The sequence below is a fragment of the Pipra filicauda genome, unplaced genomic scaffold, assembly GCF_003945595.2.
Source record: "Pipra filicauda isolate LSUMZ 115617 unplaced genomic scaffold, ASM394559v2 scaffold331_size1881853_pilon, whole genome shotgun sequence".
Taxonomy (NCBI): Eukaryota; Metazoa; Chordata; class Aves; order Passeriformes; family Pipridae; genus Pipra; species Pipra filicauda.
Window position 1 is genome coordinate 1,067,163 of NW_024104456.1, and position 12,298 is coordinate 1,079,460.

Here is a 12,298-nt window from a genome sequence, read left to right on the forward strand (position 1 = left end):
GTGGTGTTAAATGTCATGTATTTCACTACACGCCTTTCACATCCTAAATATCTTGGGCTTAGTTCAGAGTTTTGAATATCATGCCAATTATGTAAATCTTGAGGCTTAAATGTAAGCTTGGTATCCTCTGAAGACAGTGTCTACTTATGAAGTCGTTCTTGCCAATCTCAAATGTTCCAAATAAACTGCTGCAAGCATAATATTTTCTCTGGAATCAGTTAGTCATATTGTCCTTTTCAAGCTACCAAATGTTAATGTCTAGTCACACTGTGCCTTATAATAGGCAATGGGTACATAACAATTGCTTGTCAGAAAGACAAATAGAACTGGTTTGATGCCTGGTTATAAGTAATTAATTATAGGTGGAATATCATCCATAAAGGAATAGGACATTCTGTCATTTCTCTTTTAATATACTAGCTGAAAAACAACCTGAGTCATTAATTGGTGTCCACTAGTATTAGGCATGTCAGATAGAAACACCATCCAATTTTCCCTTCATTAAAAATTCCCAAAAATGTTTTCTGGGAACCTTCTGAAACTGTGTTCTTCTAACTCCATTAGATTGCATTTGTAGACTACCCAGTAAATCTACATAAATGTGCAGACCACAGACGACCAAACTAGAGGACACTATTTCACTTCCAAAACATTAATGAAAGTAATGGATTTAACTTTGATTTGAATAAACATATCTAATTTTAGAGATGCATATAGGTATAAAGATGGGATTGTATATTGTTATTTCAATGAAGCTTACTTTCTGATGTATGTATTTTCTTTGTAATCATAAAGAAGAAGTAGCAAAGATTTTTCTTCCTCATAACTTGTATAGGATGTCTATGAAAGAATTTCATTCCATAATAAAGACAATTATATATACATCACACATACTGTAGCTTGGGAAAGAATAATGCTGCTGCTTGTTAATCTCTAAAAGTCATAAAATTGCACATTGTTTTAATTAAACAAAATAATCTAAAAGACACTGCATATGCCAGAAATTACAAGAACCTGGTGAACAGTACAATTGAGATGACAGAGATCAATAAAGAAACTTTTTATGAGCAGCCACTGCAGCAAACAGGCACAGAAGAGGCATAAGACTACAACAGAATTTTTTCTTCAAGGGAACAGTTGAGTTTAAAAAAGTGAAACAGGAATGAGCCATTTTTACTAAGAAATTGTGAAAATCAGAAATCAAAATAAAGGCTTTGGTCTTAACCAAAGAACAGAAGCAACATCAAAGCATTTTCCGAGTGTTTTACAAATGCAGTTGTGTTAATATCGCCAGTCTTTTCGGAACATTGCCATACATATTCAAGATTATCTAAATGGCTAATTCACTCCTAAAACATGGAATGCTTTGAAATGAAATGCGGCGAACATTTGTCACTGTTTGGTAGCATTTTCTGAAAAAAGCTGTATGTTAAGAAGAGTATCTTGAGTACTGTATATGTTTGCTCATCCCATGTTCATCAGGATGATAAATACCTTAAAAAAAATGTAAAACTCCACACTGACAGGCTACCAAGTAACTGCTTCAATTCTGTTTTCCCTTGTGTATATAAGGATCTCTTCTTGTATTTTCATAGACGTCTCCATGTTCCACTCATTATCCCATTCTTCTCTCTGGCAGAATAGTGTTAAACATCTTTTGCAGCACTCCCATTCTTTCCCCAATGGTCCAGAATTATCAGCTCCAGGAGTAATGGAGCTCTGCCACTACTGCTGGCAGAGGGGGGTAACTCCCGAGACAGATGTTATTGGCAGTTACTCAGTTATTGACAGTTTTTAAAAAATCAAGGCCATACACTTGAACTTGACTTGTGGGCTTATTCAATCATCAGCCAATGAAAAGAAAAGAAGAATTAAGCAAAACTAGAACTCTGTGGTTTTTCTGACTTCTGCTGATGAGCAAGTGAGCTACTCCATCTTACATGACCCACCGCCTACATGGTGCACAGCCATACACACAATTATGGTCATACACCATTACCTCTCTACTGAAGGGAGAAAAGTTTAATGAAGTTTTATCTCAAAGATACTTGGTATACCTGATGGATAAAGGCTAGAAAAAACTGCTGGGAAAGACAGCATTTAAGGATTTTTTGAGCTTGAATCTCACTCTTTACACTGATCATTTAACTTTATTTCATGCTTCCTCAGGAATATTACAAGAATGTAATTATCAGAACTGAAGGGAAAAGAGAACTCCTCTTTCATTGGTGACTGCAATATTCTGAGATATTTCACTTGTATGTCAAATCTCCAAGGCATTCTCTTTATCAGCTTTTCCAGACTTGGTCTTCAATTCCCAATTTTGAGTACTCAAGAGAAGGGAGCCAACAAGAAATCAAACTGCCTAGTCAATATATCCTGTAAAAACAGCCCACTTCCAAACTTCCTACTTGTGGAGTATTAAATCTGTAAGATATTGCCTTTGGCTATTATGTACTTTTTATTGTACTAGCACCATTTATTGGATTTTATTTCTGCTGTAAAAATGGTGTGTATATATGGTGCAGAACTATGAAGAAACAAAACCAAAACCTCAGAAGGGAGTACTGTGAATAAAATATTTCTTTTAGGATAAAGAACAATATTGTGAATATGCTTAAAATACAATCATAACACTCAAGTTAAAACAAGAGAAAAACATACCTGTGAAAAGCCGAGCACTTCTCCGTTTTCATTGAGCACGTTAAAATTAATGATTGGACCCTGGACATCAGGACTGCTGAAGTCTGTATCACTGTAAATGTGAACTACAGGAGCCCCATTGGCATATTTTAAGTTAGAAAGCACAGTATAGGTATAGTGAGCTAATGTAAAGGTATGCTGTTTTATTTTCTCCATTCCACCTACAAAAGAAAAGTGCACGTACATGTCAGATGCATTATTTTTAGGGCAATGTAAAAATAGGATGGTTTTTCAGAATGGGGTTGCTGTAAGGTAATTAGCATGAAATTGGTAGTTTTGTGTTTCTTTAAATGCTTATACAATTTGCAAATGTTTCTTTCCTCATATAGAAGTTTCAGAAATACTGTTGCACTAAGGATTTATCTATAATTAATCTACTGTAGAAAGCTAGAGTTACAATGAAATTAATTCACATTAATACAAGATTTTTAGTTCCAGTCTATACATAAAACTAAGATATTTTGGCACAAATGAATTGAAAAGCAAGTTTTTCTCCAGATCTAACTCTGGAGATCATGGGAAGGAGACATAAATCCTAACACAGCACAGAAAGTAAACTGCTATGTCTAAGATAAAATAATAAAATTCTAAATGTAATGAAAAAGTAAAAATGTAATTCTACAGGGAATTTACTTGAATAATGAAGAATTATTCTTCCAAGACTGTACTTTTTTTTGTAGAAGAAAAAGGACATTGTAAATGCTTCATGGACTATACCCACACAATCTAGTTGCTCAAGAGAAACTTTGCAGAGAAGTTTTCACAGAACTTGGCCTGGAAAAAGCATAAAAAGGAAATATGTGGCTGGTTTTATTTATTTTTTTTTTTTTTTTTTTTTTTTTTTTTTTTTTCCCACTCTACACTGAGTAGTTTGGAAAAGAGAATTGCAGAGAATTCCTGACATCTCTGCTCTCTGAGGAGAGGTTGTGTCTTTGCTAGATATCCCTATTGAAGTGGCTTCTATTATGTACACTATGCATTGCGCTATGGTGGGCCTACATCATGTAGAAAAAAAAAACAAAACAAAAATAAAGAAACATTTCCTCAAAGACCTCTTGACATAGAACAGCATTTTTCTGCCTGGGTTTTAGACCCAGAGTATTTTCTGTAATGCTGAGCATCCTATTTGAGGCACATGAGCATTTCCGTAACTAAAAAGATGTTTGACATTTTATTTTACTTTTTTTCTTTTTAAACTATGAATCTTACACTTACTTTTGTGCATGCCACTTTTATATCTGAGTATCTGAAAACTTCTACAGTCTGATACAACCACCCTTCCTAGTTTGCTTGTTGACTTTTGTGCCTTTATTCATAAAACGACTGTGTCATTTATGAATGTATATAAAGGAAAAAAAAATCTTTCTCCAGATATACAGAAGAATTGCACCGATGTCTATTATTTCACTTTTCTTCGAGTTTCTGTATTATGTGTTATCTCCTTTAGATAAGCTAGAAGAACAGACAGTAAAAGCATAGAAACAGACTAGATATAAGGTGGAAGTACATTTTTGGTGCTAAATAAAGAGAAATAAGATATTTAATGAGACACTAGCATGCAAAGCACTTGCAAGGAACCATGCCAGAAGCTAATCAGTACAATTTCTAGATGTTAGCCACAGTAAACTTGGCAAGCATCTCTAGAACATTTTGGTCTGAAAGATGACTTGTATTTTCAGAGTCTTTGAGAATAAAAGATAGCCTAGTCAGAGACGTCCTAGTCATTGTTTGGTAGAAGTTAAGAGTCTTGAAACAGTAAAAAGGAAAACCAAAACCACACACGCACAAAAGTTATTTCTGAGCATTTGCCAGAAAGTAGCTGTATTAAGAGAAGTCACTGCCTTGTCAGTTTCTGAGACGTCTGTAATCTCCTGATTCAGAGTTTTTCCAAATTGTCAGGAATCTTTTAATGGAAGATTAAACTACCATTCTCATGATTTGCTTAAGAAATCTCTTGTTCAGAAATTTCAGTCGCTCATTCACAGCAATCATCCTGCTGTCATTTCTATATTGTTTTCAGCTACTCTCCTTTAAAGTTGCTTAATCACATTTCCTTGTTCATTAGTGAGAAGCTGATGAGCCTTTTAATTATTTATTCTGACAAATTCAGATGCAATAGCCTGCAGTTGCTTTCCTGCCCTGTGATTGGAGAGAGGAAGCCGTGTTGCCACGGTCCCATATTTTTAAGTAGCAGAATAGGTTGTGATTAGGTCTGATGTCACAGAAAACCTTGTGGAATAACTCTCAACAATTTGAAGTTTGTTCTGATGGAAAAAGGGATATATTCAGAAAGTAGCTCTGATTTATTTTTATTTTGTTCAACAAAATTATCCATATTATGTCCTGCATAAGTCCAGTGCTTACCTCATCTCCCTCTCCCTTCTAGGTAAAAGAATCTGAGGAAGAGAAAATAAAAACCAGAACAAATCTTTGGTCTCTAACATGATCTAAGGACTTGCATTATTGCGTCTAGTCCCATATTTGGGGTGACAAATTAAAACTCATTTCTTGACTGAGCCTGTCTAAGTTAAATGCGAAAGTGATTTTCTGTATTATGTTTTACTTGGTATTTATTAGCTTATTGTGTTCCTGCATTTTATCTTCTCTCTGTACAGAACTCAGGTTTTATGAACAATTCCTTAACTCTGAACACTTAGAGACCCTTTCCTAGCTACATGTTTGGGAATAAAAGCAGTAGCACATGTTAAGCCTTTTGGAAGATTTACAGTTTGCAAAATCATTGATACATCATCTCGAGAAGGTGCTGAGAAGGACTCAAGTGCCCTGGCGCCCTCTCGATTTATGGATTTTATTCCCTATCACTGCATTGTTTCATTAAGATGAGTTGCATGTAGTTGCTCCTAAAAATTATTTTAAAATTAAGAACAATTTATGTATTCTATAATTTGGATCAGAATTAATGTGATTTCTAAATTACACCAAATGAAGTCCATCTAATACCATTCACTGTATTTATGTGTGTTATATGTATAGGAACACATTCAGCACAAAGAATGCTCACAGTCCACAATCTGGACTCATTAATGACTTTTACTTCTTCCCATGGCAGAAAATGTAAAGACTTCTCTGTTAAAAGGGAAACTCCTGCATTTCTGTTGATTAATATGCCCCTTATTAATTTTTCCCCACGTGTATGTTTTGACATTACATTAAGCCAGACACGATCATTTAATTAATTCTTCTTCCTAATAGCACCAAATTTTTCACACTGTTTGTTGCCACAATAAATGCCATATATTCTTGCAGTGGCAAAGTCTTTGAGCAGAAGAGATTGACAAAGAAAACTTGTGCTTCTGTGTACTTGCACTCCCTCCCAAAGTATTCTAGCAAACCTGTGGAGATGCTGTTAAACCTCCTGTTGCTGATGAATGTTTGCACACTACAGCATCCTGGCAGGTTAGCGCCATCTCAGACCTACAATCCCATCCTATACCTCAGTTTGTATATTGTTATGGCAACTGTTATGTATACTGTTCCAGTATGCAAAATTCAGAGTGCCAGTGCACTGACTAACCCACAGATAAATTTACAGTGTCAGTTCTTCCATAGGACTTGCATGTGTGCATATGCCTATCCACCAAAACTGTGGGACAGTTCAGCCATCTGGAAGAGAAGGGTAAGTTATGTCACATTTTCAACAGGGTGCAAACCGTGTGCATTCAAACTATGCACAATTGTCATCATGGTATTGTAAATCCACTGGTTGGCTTGTCTGGTGATAACATCTTGTATTTGGATTACCTCTAATCAGTGAAGAATGAGATAAACAGATGTCCAATAAGTATTCAGTAAAAAATGCCTTTGAGTTAGTTTTGCATTTGAATTGGTTTTGCATTATGTAAATGGTAAACATGTAATGGTATATCATCTCCTCTCTGAAAGAACCAGGATTCCAGCAGCCCAAATGTTCAAATGCTAGTTCTTCCTGAAAGAACTGTAGACAAATAGGCATATGTCAACATCTTTAAAAGATTTTGGATAAAGAGATTAAGATAAAGCAGATACTGAAATTGAGCCTCTAGAGTGAAAGCTCTGATGTTTAGGTTTTCAGACTGTACTCAGAAACCTCTGTGATCTGCATTCCAATACATTTTTATCTCTCTTATTATGAAAAACTAAATACTGGAGATAAGAGAGAGCCATAAATCAAACATACACTTATTGTTCTAACTTACTGTGAAAAAAACACAGAAATCGAGGTTTAAGTGAACAAATTCTCTGTCACTCCAGTAAATCCACGTATATGTTTGGATAAGAAAAAGATCAATCTGATTCACTACTCTTCAATATCACCTTACAGAAAGCAATGAGGCAGAGAAATGATGAGCTGAGGCAGAGAAATGATGAGCTGAAATCTTAGCAAACCTATCAACAGGAAGTGAAACCAAGATGTAGCCACCCTCTAATAGATCCCAAACAAGACAGATCACTGTGTGGGACCTGTGAGTTAATGTGCTAATGAAGCCATGGAACCTGGAAATCCTGCCAAATATTTGGAGCCCTTCCTTCACTTCCTCCAAGAAGCGTACATTAAGATTAATTTCTGAGCTTTTCTTGGTGTTCTTTTATGCGTAGAACTGAATGTCTCTGACTGAAATCTGTCATCTACGTACTGTTATACTGCCCAAAAAAAGAATATCTCTTGAGGATGAACTTGGCAATCATAGCTTCATATATTTCCTTCGCAAATGTGAGTGCTTTGGCTTAAAACCACACAAAACAATATTCTAAACTTTGCTTTTTTTTAGCAATCCTGTTTCAAATGAAATACTGCAAACATAAAAATGAAATATTCATAAGATGATCCAGCCCCCCACCCCCAAAGTGCAACCCTGAAATGTTATAAATAGAATACAAGAAAAGGAAATAATGAGAAGAAAATATAATCAGCTTGATAAAAAACATTCATCACTCATCCTTTGTTATAGCTCCTACATTCATCTATAAAAATAATAAATTTACACATTCTTGGTGGGTTTTTCCCTCCTAAATTATGAAAATAGCTGTCCTAAGTCAGACCAAATCTTGCTACTGCTTGTTTCCCAGAGTAGGAGTAGCAGATGTCTAGAGGAAAAAATATATAAAAAATGTATGTAATTTCTATTGTAAGTTACCATGAAATAAAAAAAAAATATAAACAAAACCACATGAAAATGAGCTCACAGGTAGGCTAACACCAATTAAACATTACTTTTAAAAACAGAACTAAGGGTAGAAGAACAACTCATGGAACTTTAGCATTAAAATTAATACATTAACATTTCCATAGAGTCAACAGAAAAAAGCTCTTCTGATGTAATAGCACTGCAGTATTGGTCATTACCAAATCCCATTCACTAAAATTCAAAATAAAACACTGTAAATGGCTTATCATTCAATTCATAAAAATATCCATCATCTACTCTCACAGAAAATGTGTAAGGCATGAACAGATTGCAAACCCATTGTTCACACTGACTCACATGACCAGTCCAATCAACTCGATCTATAAAACACACATCATAAACATTGGTTTGGGCAACACAAAGTGGGGTGAACCACGACCCTTCCTTCAGCTGAGGTGACTGCATGTGTGAGCAAAACGTGTAAAATCTGTGTCCTCAGATGTCATTGGTATTTGCAATAAAATAATACCTTGTCATGCAGGCTTCTTTCTAAAGTTAAGATGTAACAAACAGAATTACAGAGAAAGAAAATTTCAGTTATGAAAGTATGTATTTTTTTTTCTGAAAAGTATATAGTTCTGTTTGAAAACACATAATGAACTGGTAAGAATCCATCTCACAAGACCAGTGTCCAAGTTGAAACTTCAGAGGGACTCCTGCAACCTAATTATGTACCTTCTGTGTGTCCAAAACAGAAAGACATGTTACACTTTCAATAGTACTAAATCCATGCAGAATTCAATGGCTAATAGGGGGGACCTTTTACTCCCTCAACACTAATTCTTTGCATAATAGCTTAAATCCTTTTATTCTCCTCGTTCTCCCACACCATCTCAATAGTTTAAGACTGTGGGAAGCAACTGCTTAATCCTCTATTCAGAATGTTATACCGAAACCAAACATGAAACACATATTCAGTGTTTATCTTAACGAACAGAAGGCTCTTTGATGCCTCATCTCCCACTTCTTTAGAGCAGCTAATTCAAGTTCTGTTTTCACACAGTGAGGGAGTTTGAAGTCTTTGTTCTGAATAAAATCAGCAGCACATTCTGAAAGAAGCAGCTCCTGATTTTCAAACATTATATGAGGAATACTTTGCTTTTTTTTTTTTTTTCATATTTCTTGGGAGTAGCATAAGAGCAGGGAAGTTGTACATGCCAGCTGTCTGGCTCACTTTTAGTATAAATATCTTAATTACAGGTACAATTCAATTTCAGTTAACTGCTTGTTAGACTAATAGCTATCTAAGTATTCAGGTAGCTCCAGGTAAGATAAATTTAGTTTACTGTTTGCTATTATGAGATTTCTCTTTTGAGCAGTGGAGGGTATGTGTATCTGTCCATCCTTTTTTCTTCCATGTGCCCAAGCCATACTCTCAGCATAGATAATAATTTCAGGATGACTTTACAAACCACAAAACTAGCAACATAAAAGATGACTGGGGAGTCTTTCTTAAAAAGGCAGAGTGCTTTGCACAACTCATGGAAGCAGCATTCAAACTGAACCTCTGGAGTGAGCCCACAGAGGATTCTGTGAGAACAACAGAATCATCCCTGAAAGTATGTATTTATGTGATACTCACATTTTACCTCTAAAGGCTTTATCTCCCAAGGTTCTTCTCAGTCCAGCAGAACAACTTCTGCTTATGATTCTGTCATCTTAAGGACAAAATGCAAGAGAAGCTTGTACTATAAAAGCATATGAATTCTCCTGGCAGCTGTTAGAAACCTGAATGTTACATACAGGTCTTTTTTCTGCTTTATTCTAAAAGTGTCTCTGTCCTTTGTTTAATGGAGCCTGCTATGCACAATTCCTTGAAGTCAGCATGTGAAAGCTTTAATACTGTTTTTTCCTGATTTTTTTAACTCTCAACAACTAGTCTGCTAATGTAAAGCAGAGCATCTTTGTCTCAAAGCTACGTAAGATGGGGCAGTAAGTCTTATGTTTTCAAGTCAGTAAGACTAATTCAGGTCTGACTTTACATGAACAATTATTTATTTATTTATTTATTTACTTACTAACTTACTTATTCGAGTCAGCAACAACTTTCTAAGCACTGCAAAATAGTTGGAGCAAAACCTTTGTCATCTTCTGCTCAGTCAGAGACTGATACTATCATCAGGCCTGCAGTTAAGCATAATTTTTCCCTCAAATAACTTTTCTGTAAGACCCAGCCATCAGTGCTACTTGATGTCTCATGACTTTCTAATGTCTCCACAGTTTTGTGGGTTGTTTGTTTTTGTTTTCCCCTGAGGGGAGCTGCAGACCAATGGATAAAACAACTTGCACTAAAAATAAGCTGAATATAAAGATAAATCCAAATTTTTTTGTGGGAGGAAAACTCTTCCTCAGCACCAAGAGAATTCTTTCTTTAAAATATTATGGAGACCCAGACAGCTTCTTTCTTTTTCTCCCTAAGATGAGAGATCCCAATCTAAAGCCTTGCTAGGACATAAATCAGTTCTGCATCAAAGCTCACCATGCCTGCATTAGGTAAAGAAGAATGGTTAATGCTGTGCCCAGAACTCATACCTCCGTACCCATTGGTTTGACTCTACCTCCCTATGGGTTTTGTATTAGTAAAACTTTTAACATTTCTGGAATATTTCTGTCAGTGAAACACTTTGGTGCCCAAGGCAGCATATCGATTTGCAGTACAGATTTTCCCTAACTCATAATTTTGGTTGGACACCTTTCCTCTTTTTCTCTGACAATCTCTGAACCAAGGCTGTTGCTGCCAGTGTATGAAGTAGTGGGGATACTCCATGTCTGCTCTTGTGCAGCCTTTGAATCCCACTCTCTCTAAGTCCCCACAGAACTTTCCTATCACAGCAATACAGAAAATACCATAAATTCACTTAATCAAATCAAGAATCACAATACACTAAACGAAAAGTTTCCAAGGACAACTTCTAAGGCATGATGTTGACTACTGATGGAGCAAGGAAAAAAAAAATCACTCAATTTTCCCATTCTCTATCTGTAACATTCAGGAATACAGGAAGTCAGTAAAATAATTTTTATCCATTATTATTAAAAGAACAATATTCTCCTTAGTGAAATTTTGTATTTATTGACATTCATAATTTTCTGATAGCCTGAAAGATGTTTTGCCATTTGTTTTGCATTCTCAGACTAGGTCTCTGCTGGTACTGTTACTATAATACTACCATGGAAGGAATGGTGTCATTTATGAAATGGAGGTAATAAAGCAGATACAATGAATTCTAAAAACTGCCCCGAAATTTCCTTTATTTGATGCCTTAATCATAAGTAAATATGCAGTCAATATTGAAAAGTGCTCTGGGTTCTGTGATCTCATGTTAAATTGAATCATACCAAGACTTGCCCCAGGCTTTTCAACCAAGACTTGCCCCAGGCTTTTCAACCAGGTCAATTATTTTAATAATTATGTATAATAACACCACAAAAGAGACCTATACCTAACATTTCAGGAATCCCTGAATTCTTTAATTTTTCTACTATGATTTTTATTGACCCTTCCCTCAGGTCACAGTATTAACTCTGCTTTGTTTTGGTCACTGTTCTTGTGAGGACCAAAAGGTGATCCACTGACACATCTTCCCTCATGTGGCTATCTTTTCTTACTGGACATGGAAGGGTCAGATCTCTTGAAGTTCATTGGTGAGTTTGTGAGATGTGTGAACATACAGACCATTTCACAGACAGTAAAAGGGTAAACTGAGAGCAAAAAGTGGCTACTTTGGCACAATGTCACACACTTTCAACACACAGGTTGAAGCAACGATTTTACAGTTCCAGACTCACTTCTCAATAGCTAGTTCAATAAAAGTAAGATGCCAGTACTTCTTAAAGTATAGCCATTGCTGTGGGACACTCAGTAATAACTTCTGTAAAACAGCATCAGAGTTTTTATAAGCAGAATGTCCTGCAGTGTTAGCTGGCATAAATTAACTTTTGGCAGGTTGTCATTACATTGCTGTTTCCTATGAGCTTCTGAAACCCACTGCATCTAGAAGATTGTATAGTCTGCGAGTCATGGGGCTGATGAGCAATATGATAGTGTGGTGGACAAAGACTGACCATCTGTAATTTTGCAAGCACAGAATAGGTATTTTATCAATTGTAAGTTCAGTGAGCAGATCTACTAAGCAGAAGACTGGAAGAGAAATCTAAGGCAGAAAATATTAACATTATGAAGTAATTTATTGTAGTTTTTCTTCCTTTTAAAGACTGTAGGTAGTGTGCATCAGAAAAAATAATCACTCTTGGTATTATATCAGTTTCAATAAGCTATAACACAAAAAATCAGTCAAAATCTGTACTTCAGATTTAGTTCAGAAGAGGTGAAGTATTTCAAGACATGAGCAATTCTTATGTGTTCCACTTGCTGCCTCATGCTGTAAATCAGGACCTACGGTAAACTA

General features: G+C 35.6%; 1 protein-coding gene across 1 annotated transcript in view; it reads right to left on the reverse strand.

Moving 5' to 3' along the window:
• The window catches only part of MOCOS (molybdenum cofactor sulfurase), a 217,655-nt gene that overhangs the window by 51,707 nt on the left and 153,650 nt on the right, over positions 1-12,298 (reverse strand). The window contains exon 6 of the mRNA XM_039383957.1: positions 2,665-2,864. Coding sequence (XP_039239891.1) covers positions 2,665-2,864 — 200 coding nt within the window. The remainder of the gene's footprint in view (positions 1-2,664; positions 2,865-12,298) is intronic.